Genomic DNA, 11076 nt, shown 5'->3' with positions numbered 1-11076 from the left:
CAAGTCTCTCGAAAAGAAGCGGGAGGTCAAAGGGTTTCAATGTGGGTGTGGCCCGTTGTCCCAATGTAAAAGGTACCCCAACCATAGTTTCTAGGCGGTGTAAGTCGTTTTCCATTATCTTCTTAATTGCTACCGCACGCTTCACTGAAGGATAATTCACACAAACTAAAATGACAAGTATAACAAGATACACTCTCCTTCTCGCACGACAGATGAGTGGAAGAGAAAATGGAATGGTTTATAATGTTTTCAAAGAAGATATTAATGGGAGGGATCACACCTTCCCCCTGTGTTGGTTCATGTTGAAGAGTTCCATAGGAAGAAATTATGAAAAATGAAAATGGGATCCAATCCGCAACACAACAAATATATATGTCCTTCCCAAATATAAGAGATGCATCTTACCATGTACCACCATCACCATTCATCACTTACTAGAGTTACACATTGACATAATGTTAGGACACCTCAATAGACACATGCTTACGTGCATATCCGCATGATCATCATCTAAGAAATATCTTGATGTATATATTCACATCCACTATGTTCTTATAGTCATGCCTCAACATAAACATCATTCGCCATGCAATTACATTGCATTGTTGTTTTTTGATGCAACAAAATAGTTAATCCATGCCAATGTCTAGCTTATAGCAATTATCACAACATCTCGTCACTTTTAGAGTAATGTCACAAAAATGTCTATTAATAAATTGGTTTAATGAAGGAATGGTCGAAGACCAATTAATTCTATTGGATGGAAGACCAAATAAATCCCTAACTACGTGTGGGAAACACAATTATTTTACTCCAAAACATGCATATACAAATCAGACACCCGTGTTGCCCTTATAAAATGAAATGTTGGAGGTGATTGTGAGGCATGAACTACATATACTACGCATGATGGAACAATATAATTTGGTTTGTTTAACTATATGCACGGGGGTGAAATATTAGAATTTAGAATAGGTTTGTCTTTATTGTGCATTTGGAATGTTTTGCTTATATATGCAGGGGCTCGTGGTTATCTATGCATTTTCACCTTTAATCAAATTGTGAGGGGCTCAAGTTTATCTATGCATTTTCACCTTTAATCAAATTGTGATCGATGTGTTACAAGCTTATTTTGGCATTTTTTTATATTTTCCATATGATGTCAACTACCACATAATTTGAAAGGATCATTTGGAGAAAACATGAATGTGAAGTGATGATAACAGGGACGACTCATTATATATAAATATCATTTGGGAGGGGAGAGGCAAGTTTTCATGGATGAGTATGTGGCATTGTTGCATGGAATTTAGATTTATCCATCAAAGGCTAAGATACTCAAAGAAATCACTATTTGCACCCAAACCTTGTGACATTTTGATTGGTGTGCTGGCAAAACTTCTTTATCCCATCACCAAATTTAAATGACGACTCCGCATGGAGAATAACAAATGAAGCCATGTAGAATATGTTCAACATATTCTTTCTCATGTTGAATTACTTAAAATCCCCGTTCCTGGAGTAGGTTTCTTCGTCACCCGTAGAGTTGTTTCGAGACATATTTTACAAGGGGCCTTCTTGTGCAGAGAAAATTGCGAGTGAAGGGAACTATCTATAATACCACCAACCAATTGAAGCCCTTAAAAAAAAAGCAATAACTACACCTTAGTTTCTATTACCAATCCAATAAGCATATCCAAAGCATACAATCTAGTCAAGGTGAAGATAACAGAGAAAAAAGGTTACGTTCCCCAATATGTCATAAGGTAAAACAAACTCCACCTATGGAGGAAACAATCATTGAGGAGGTAGATATTGTCAAACCATTTTGTCATTTCTTTCCACAACGATGAACAAAACCTTCAACTTGCCTTTGAAGAACATTTGTTTAAGAAAAATGGTATCTTCATTACCAGTGAAGGAGTCATATTGACCTTTTAAAATTGAAATAAGCATCGACCAACTTTCCTTCACACAATGAACAGGATTCTGCTTTATTTGCTTAAACACATTTTTGCATCTAGTTATCCATATATTCCACAAAATCACTAATGATATCGTAACGCATATTGTGACATCTACATTCATCCAATTCGAGCCTGAATATGGTACATCCTTAACTTGCCTTCCCCTAGTTTGAAGTGTAAATAATATTTTCTCTTTCATAATTATGCTTATCCATGCTTACTTCAATCCAAAAGACATTTCGCCATGTAAAACACATTAGGTCCATACATATGTTTCCAAACTGAACTTGCAGCCATACAGTTCCATAATGCATGATGCATTGATTCTATATGAAACCCACAAAAAGAGGAAGTTTTGCTTTCATCATCCCTATGCATCCATTCCAAGACTAGAAGTGCATAATTGACACATAACCATCTAAATGTAATGATTTTGCGAGGAATCAGCAGAGCCCGCAACCATTTCCAAAACGTCAATATTGCATGCATAGGAATACTATTACTTGACCATACCTTAGATGCAGCCAACATAACTAGGTTCTTCATTCTATGGAATTCCCTACCTAATTTTACAGAGTAACGAAAGAAAGAAACCATCTTACCATTATCATATTTCCACCACTATTCCGATGGATCCCACTCTAACTCCAATAAGGGTTTATTACCACAAACCCAAATAGCCCACAAAGGATTTACCTTTTTAGGATAGGGATCAATAATACATACCTTTCATGTTTTTGCAACCACCCTAATAAGCTTCCACTCCACTAAATTGAGAAGGTCATCCTCCACAAGAACCAATCGAAGCCCTTATCCATGTGGCATCACTATAAGGCCCACGTGATGTTGCTTTCCCACCACATTACCCAATATATTGTCACTTGCATGCATGGATGTTGTCATGCACAACTCAACCCCCACGACTTTTATTGGTTAACATGGTTATGACTCATTAACCTTGCTTACGTGCTAATGTCAATTAGTTTCCCAATAGGCATGTGAAGAAGTTGGCATTTCTCAATTGTGTTTGCTTGCCATAATATTTACAAACTTTTTCCATCAAAAAATCATTATCATCACAAGTATGCCTACTCCCTCAACCCTATAACACCTTACCGTGCAGCTTGTATCATCAATTGAGTTTTTTTTAACGTTCAATTATGAGGTGAATTTATAGAACTTATAAAGATCAAAATAAACATGATCATTGTTGATTAGCCAAGTTTGTGATCACTAATATCAATGAAGATCTATGAGAGCTTAGAGAAAGCTTTATAGAACCGAACTATTCATATTCTTTTAATCATTCGTTTGATGACACTTTTAATCGATATTCATTTGCTAACATTCAAATATTGTGGTAGAAAGATTGATTGTCCACTATTTCAAAAGGCAAAATTGCACTTCAATGTCACTCGAGGCTAAGACGTTAAACTAAAATATGTTGTCCCTTGTGATTATGTAAAGGAACGTGCAAATTGTTTTTTGCCACGGTAGATATTGGAGGTTTGGTCAAGGTAAGTACAACTATTACAGTAGTGCAAGAGTCATGATGTTCAACACAAATACAAGAATGTCTAAGAAACAAATATTATTGTTCAAAGCCGTAGAACAAAAATGTATCACAAAGTCAATAGTTCCATGACTTGTCATGTTGAACATTAAGAAACATGTGGTGGTCAACAATTAGTACAAGAGGTGAATGATTTTCAATTTGAGTACAAAAAGAATAGATTGTTTCAAAGGAACCATAATCTATAATGATTATAGAATGAATATCCATCGCAACAAAGCTAATGATGAATTCTCCGTAAATGATAGATCCTTGATACACATTAGTGTTTAGGTATGTATAGATGCAAGGGCATACATACTCTCTCAACCTTACTATCTCATCTACATTCATATAAGAGAACATTACCCTCCAAGCTACATTCATACATATCGTCTTAATTTCCTAGATGCCACTATAGAATGTAAGGGTTAAACCCACGACTGTCAAGTCTCCGTTGGGCAACCTTACAAACTAAGCTACATCCATCTCTCTCTCTCTCTCTCTCTCTCTCTCTACTTGTCGGTTTACATTGTTGCATTGAAGTAATAAATTTGAGAGGGCCGAAGTTTGATCCTTGTTATGTGCTATGATTGTGTCATAGATTGCAATTGGTTTCTTGTGAACACCAAAAATATATCTTCTATTTATCAATGATAGATGTGTGTTGAAAACAATACAATGGTACCAACTTTTTAGTGTCGTTGTTGCATTGTGAATAGGTAAGAGGAACAATCCACCCCCAAAAAAGAGTTTTAAGAATAATTGCCACATACAAAAACATTGTGCATATCCCAATCATCATACAATCTCGAGTATTTCAAAGAGAGGAAAATGGTCTCTATTTCTTGTTTCTATATTCCATCAATACAAGTTTATTCTTGTATATTCAATCATTGCTCTTGTGACCATAAGAAAGGGGTTAATGGAGTTAATGAGCCACAATGATGCAAAAACACACATACTAGGAACCTCACTCTTGAACGATGCTCCTAAACTAATCTCCATTAAACAAAATCTTTTGGGGAAATTTGCTAATGAACCTGAAAAAACTAATTTATCATACGTGACAATATATATTGCTTTGAGTATTTGTACATCCCAACCTCTGTGTGTACTTAGAATAGTTCACAACATAGTTACCCTTCACCAACAATGATTCCCATATCTACTAAAAGCAACGAAAACAATGGGTTCAAAAGTCAAATGATACCAAATGCCTAACGAGGCATTACCTACTAATAACATTAGGCGTGATTCATGCACCCCAACAATGTAAGCATCACCAGTGAAAACGTCGAAACAAAATTCAAAGAATAATGGTCCCACATGCAAACATTCAAGAGTTTGAAGCCAACAACTTATATGTTACTCTTGTGACTAAGGACATATATCAACCAACGTACTATTCCAAGGTTAACAACCAAGTATTCATAAGTCATCAAGTGAAACAACCAACCAACCTACACATTACCTTTGTAATATGGGCAAGGAAAACAAGTTAATTGCGAATGATTTGTAAGTCAACTAAAAGCTACAACCCACCTAGCCATCAACTACATACGAACACCCATAGTAGCTCACGATGGATGTTGATCCCATCTCAATTATGCATTACCTATGAAACACCAAGCATTAAATATTAAGAAAAACTATAATTCAAGCGTAAAACCTAATAGGGATAATGTTAACAATTTATGTGAACAAGTAACATCAATAAATTGTGTTAAAGTACTGTGGAATTGTATAAGAGACATTTTTATGTTATCACTAACGAATGATTGTGTACAAATTTAAGCCTTTGGTGTTTTAAGAACATCTAGTTATGAAATCTTAAATTTAAATGCATATAAATATTGGTATGCTGGTAAGGCTTGAAAAATAAAACGCAAGCAGTAAAATCAATTATACAACAACAAAATAAATTTCTAACAAAGTCACTGTCTTGGAGGGTGCATGTCAATCTAGCACTTCCGAAATGAAATGAAATACTAACTCTGGTTATGATCGGTTGGGTATTAGTTTATATGTCATTGGGCACAAATTTAGTATGTGTTTGCTTAAAAACCTGAAGTGCAAATTTTACTTGTGTAGCAACCAATGAAGAAGAAATTAGATACTAAGTTATATATTTTTATCTAGGAATATATAGCACAAAGCAATTGTGTTTGAAACAAAAAAGGATAAGCGCATATAGGAATAACACGAATGACCTGGAATTCTACTTTTAATATGTTATCGGTAACAATGAATTGAAACCATGCACATACATGCATGCTCGCACTATACCTAACCAACATATACCTAACCATAGAGTAGTGAACCCATTTTCCATGTGCACAATGTGGTGTCAGAGCTCGATTTGATGTTGCGGAAGATTTTCATCTCAATGAACTCTAGAGTTAACCTTCGTGGGCGAGGTTCATGTTATGCACGAGTTCGAAAAAGTAGACTTGGACGTCGGATATATAAATAGGCATGGGCCTTCCAGATGTGAAAACAATCATTTGGGTAGTAACAAGAGAAATATATATATATATACATATATATATATATAGAGAGAGAGAGAGAGAGGAGAGGGGCAGGAGAGAAAGCAGTTGTTAGTTGAGATTGTGTAGTCACAATAGAGGGAAAAAAGGAACACATGGGACAGATGGGTTCTTTCTCCTTCATGTGATCCTTCATTTATATTGTGAAATTAAAATATTGAAGGGAAATATTCTCCAAGGTTCCATGAAAGCTAAGCTAAGCTAAACTGAACTGAACTGCATGCCATTCATTGTTTGCACTCGTTCTGCTTCAAAAATCCTTTTCTATCCAATCATTTCAAATTGAATTCCTCTGCTACAGACAAAGAATTCCTTCATCTGATAAATGATCATTGTCCCTCTTTCAATCCAATCAATTTCTCTCTGAATCCATCCATTTCTTCTTCCTGTTTTAATCCGTTCCTCCTCATTGTCGTCGTCTTCTTCTTATTCCTAAGCAGCTGCAATGGATTCAGTGGACCCACATATAAACCCTCTGTTCCTGAGGTCAAATTTGTCCTTCTCCATCTCCAACCCAGCCGCCATAGAGAACATGAGGCAAGCAGAAGAGACTTGGGTCGCCCACATAAAGAAGGAACTGAGACAGGCCGAATGCAGAGATTCCTCTCACAGGCCATCCATTTTCATGGCGCCAAGCCCTCTCAGAGGCCTAAAACACGAAGCTTTTGTCCCACAGGTGGTAGCGTTAGGCCCTTACCACAATGACTTGGGCCCTCATCATAGCTCGTTCCCAAGGAATGAAGACACGGAGCGTTACAAAGCATTAGCTGCGAAGGAGATGGAGATGCACAAGGTCATGGCGTCCAAGTATGTGGAGAAAACACTGAGGACCCAAGATTTCTCCACCATCGTGAAGGAATTCCTGGGCATGGCAGGGATGGTGAGGGCAGAGTATTACACAGAGCTGGTGACCTGCAAGGTGGACGAGAAGCTGGCCTACATGCTGGCGCTAGATGCTTGCTTCGTTGTAGAGGTGTTGAGGTCTAATGGAGGGATGGGCCACGAGGGTGGGTTCCACACATACTACTGTAAAAGGTTCCCTAGGCCTCTCAGGAAGTCTGTGCTGCAAGACTTCATGCTCCTGGAGAACCAGATCCCCTTGTTCTTGCTCCTGAAAGTCATCAGGATGAGCTCGGAGTGCGGGAGCGATGAGAAGGCGGAGAAGCTGCTGGGAGCTATGGTGGAGGAAGTGGCGAGAGAGACTGTTCCTTTCGATTGGGGGGAGCTCGGGGAGCAGAGCGTGAAATCCATCGCCAGGAGCGTGAAGTCCAGAAAGCACTTGCTGGATTGCTTGTATGGGATTGTGACGAGCGAGGAAGAGGAGGCGGAGAAAGGGTCGAATTACTACTCCACCAAATCAGCCTTTGGGAGGGGCGGAGGAGGAGACTATAGCACCAGCTCTAGCCTGGGGAAAGGAGACGAGACGAATTCCTCCTCCTGTGGCATGGGTGTCCCCTTCTCCCCTTCCAACTCTTCCTTGTCGGGGGCCGGCCCGGCCCCCACCCGCCCTTTGGTTAGGGGAGGAGGAGGAGCCAGCGGCTTGCACATGGCATCCTCTCCCGTGCCGCCGCCCCGTGGAAATGGCTGGTTTTCTAGCCTGTGGCGCCGCCATGCCCCACCACCCACCCCCGCCCCCGCCCCCGTCCCCGCCCCTACCCCCGACGCCGACGAAGAAATGGGCGACGACTTCCCATACTTCGAAGGTGGTGCTGGCGGAACGACCACCATGATCAATGAGAACAATTTGGTCGAGTCGCCCACCCATTTCTTGAGCGCCATGGAGCTACATAACGCGGGCATCCGGTTCAAACCCATGGATGGCCGGACCCGGCGTAGACACAAGGGCGGGAGAAGCATGGTTTCCGTGAAGTACGACGAGCGGCGTGCCATCCTTTACGTCCCCAAGATAAGAGTAGGGGACGAGACAGAGGGCTTCTTTAGGAATTTGATTGCCTACGAGAGCCAAAAAGGAGGAGACGTGGACGAGGTTGGGGTGCTTTCGTACCTTCGTTTTATGAATAGTCTCGTAGACACGCCCGAGGACGTCGCGTTGCTCGTGGAGAAAGGAGTGATTGCACAGGACATCGGGAGTAACGAAGAAGTGGCCATGATGTGGAACCAATTGTGTGTCAACACTATGAGAGTGTGTAACCGTCCATATGAGAGAGTTGCAAAACAACTCATGAGGCACACACGACGTAAGACTAATACCCTAAAGGCAGAGTTCAAGAGAACTTATCTTAGCCGACCGTGGTTCCTTGTGTCCCTTCTCTCAGCAGCCTCCCTCATCATCATGACCCTTGTCATCATGCTTTACACCATTGCTCTCTATGAAAAGGAGGTGAAGGGCTAATTTCTCCCACAATATCTTTCACAAAATGTTGGCCATTGCATTGTCTACCTATCCCCCTATCTACATACATGCACATTTACTTAACTAGCATGCATCTCTTATGGACTTAGTAGCTTACTATTGACTTCTTTCCCACTCAATCTCTTCCCGAGACTTTATCCTCTCCATCGATGGAATCATTCCTTCGGTCCACGAATACGTCTATCTCTAGTAAAGACTGCACTCTCTGCATTCATGTTTCTCTCGCTTGCATGCTTTGTCATTTCATATCTCATGCATTTCAATCTCCACCACATCCTGTCTTCAACATGACAAGCTTTCTACATAACACCCATATTTTCACATCCTTCGTGAATTCCCTTCAACTTTTTTTGTATTCATTCCAAGTTGATCCAAATATCTTTCAATTCAAGTTTGTTCCATTAAAATGTTTCTCGTATAATACAACTATCATCATCCCTCGCGGTGATCATATGAGGTATATCTATTGTCTATTGGCATGCTCCTGAAGATGTGTCCCATATTGGTACCACCACTTTTCGTTTGAGAACAAACAAATCCATGGTATAATGATATACTCGAGCCTTTGATTCCAAGTGCTTATTCCATGCCATCTCAATGGTATTATGCCAACCCACTAAGCATTGAAAGCTTGGAATTGCAGTACTCCAATGTAGAAGACATGTTTGCCCATTTGGAGAAACTTGATTCTATTTTTTTACGCAAAGAAAAATTATAAAATCAGACAAGAGATGATGAAACTAGTGAAATGCAATTAGAGATGTCTAGTTTGTCACTTCACAATTTTTAGTGTATGTCCCCTTGTGCATATGGTTGATTTCAAACATCGTTTGTGTTCTTGGTATCCTTTCTCGTGTTTATTGTTGTGGGGATTCTTGGGATCGTTTGATCTTCCCTTTGGCAATGCAAAAACAAAGCTAAGTTACCAAGGTTAAAAGGCTTCCCTTTGGTTGGGACTTGTGGTCACATCGTGACTTTTTTTTTAATAGGTCGCTTTTGTCTCTAAGAAGGGATTTCTATATATAGTAGGAATGGGACATGGGGAAGATTCAACCATTAATTTTCTAGATCCCTTTGTCTCTATGGGACCATGTTGATGTAGGTAGAGGCACTCATTTGTGATAATTGTTTTTTTCCACATGCTGAAAATATCAACCATCAACTTGCTTACCCATAGTTGTCCTACTCTTCAATTGGGTTATCCATTGGTGGTTCACTGAAGATGTCTTTGGAGACGAAAATTTTGCATATTTGAGTGGTTTGTTAGATTTGGTGGAGGTTAGTGGCTACCTATGGAAATGTAATGAGTTGTGTCATATGGGTGGTTAGCAAGGTTCATATCAAATTTTGAACATGCTTAGTCGTTTTAATACATTTTTTACAATCCTTCACCCACTACTCCGTGGTTATTTACCTCATTGGTTGCCATTTTTTGCATTAATCTCTCTAGTTCTAGTATTTTGGAACAATGTCACAACGTTGATGTGATTTGTGTACTTTCGGTATCGGGTAGGCTTTTGTGTATTTTTCATGGTGTTGTTCTACTACTTTAGGTATAATGATTTGAGTATATCATATATGTGAGCTTTATGAGGCTTTTTCATAAAGCATAGGTTGTAACATATTATTGTAGAGAAAACAATTGTGGGAAAAGGAAAACTGCAAGCAAATGAGTTTAGAGACAACATTTTGATGTTAAGGTATATCAATCACTTTTTTACCCATGTATCCACATACAATTATTGTTTAAAGTCTTTAGGGGTATTGAAAATACCATTTTATTACTCGGTGGGCTCAATTACATAGTGTTTCCACACCAATATTGTCCGAAAATGTATGCTTTTGGGAGTACAAAGGAGATCATGACCCATCATGCATACCACAAATTTCCCTTGTGTTCATATCTTGTATGGGAGCAATACTATGCATAATGTTGCAATGCCAAAGAATTTTAACTTGTGTTGGCAATATCAAAGCTCAAGATAGTCCATGTCATCTCAACTCTTGAAGAAAGCACAATAACACTTGCACCATTATTGACTAAGGTTAGTAGCTTGCTCATTGATTTGACACGAGCGATGAAGAGATCGACTTTGGTTGCATTGCGTAACATATTATTGACTCATAAGTTTGTTGGACCCTCTTCCAATATTCTCTGATATAGGTTGGGTGAGACATATGGGTGCATTTTATGTTGAGCCCTCTTCAATATTCTCGTATTTTTCTTTGTTGGTAGTAAAACATGATATAGTTGCTTTGTCTTCATTGTAAGTCTACATATTGTTGCTTCGTTGAGTATCTATTGGCACATATAATCTACCATCGACAATGTGTGAATAACTGGTTCATAACAAAGTTGTTTTGGACTTGGCTTTTGTAAATGCCATATCATCTCAATTGAGTTCCCATTTGTGCTCGACGATGCAAACTAACAACATGCTTTCATATTCAATTGTTATCATGTGGTCATCCATCAACGGGTTGCCTTTGGCCCACATCCTTTTTGCATATCTCGTTCTGCTTTGACATAAATAACATAAAAAAGCAAGAGAAAGGGTATATATATATACACACACACATATGTACACATGCATATAAACAAAAACTAAAAAAAAAGATCATATATACATATGT

General features: G+C 38.9%; 1 protein-coding gene across 1 annotated transcript; it reads left to right on the top strand.

The window, feature by feature from the left end:
* Nucleotides 1-6796: 6796 nt before the first annotated feature.
* On the top strand, nt 6797-8784 carry LOC147863619 (UPF0481 protein At3g47200-like). The gene is made up of 2 exons (XM_087319843.1): nt 6797-7397; nt 7800-8784. The coding sequence occupies exons 1-2, from the start codon at nt 6847-6849 to the stop codon at nt 8419-8421; spliced, it is 1173 nt and encodes a 390-aa protein (XP_087175969.1). The 5' UTR covers nt 6797-6846; the 3' UTR covers nt 8422-8784.
* The last annotated feature ends 2292 nt before the right edge of the window (nt 8785-11076 follow it).

This window comes from Azolla caroliniana, unplaced genomic scaffold (genome assembly GCF_043228905.1).
Source record: "Azolla caroliniana isolate FFs.n. ecotype wild unplaced genomic scaffold, voAzoCaro1.0.p SCAF_5, whole genome shotgun sequence".
In the NCBI taxonomy this organism is placed as follows: Eukaryota; Viridiplantae; Streptophyta; class Polypodiopsida; order Salviniales; family Salviniaceae; genus Azolla; species Azolla caroliniana.
This window is presented reverse-complemented; position numbering and strand designations above follow the sequence as displayed.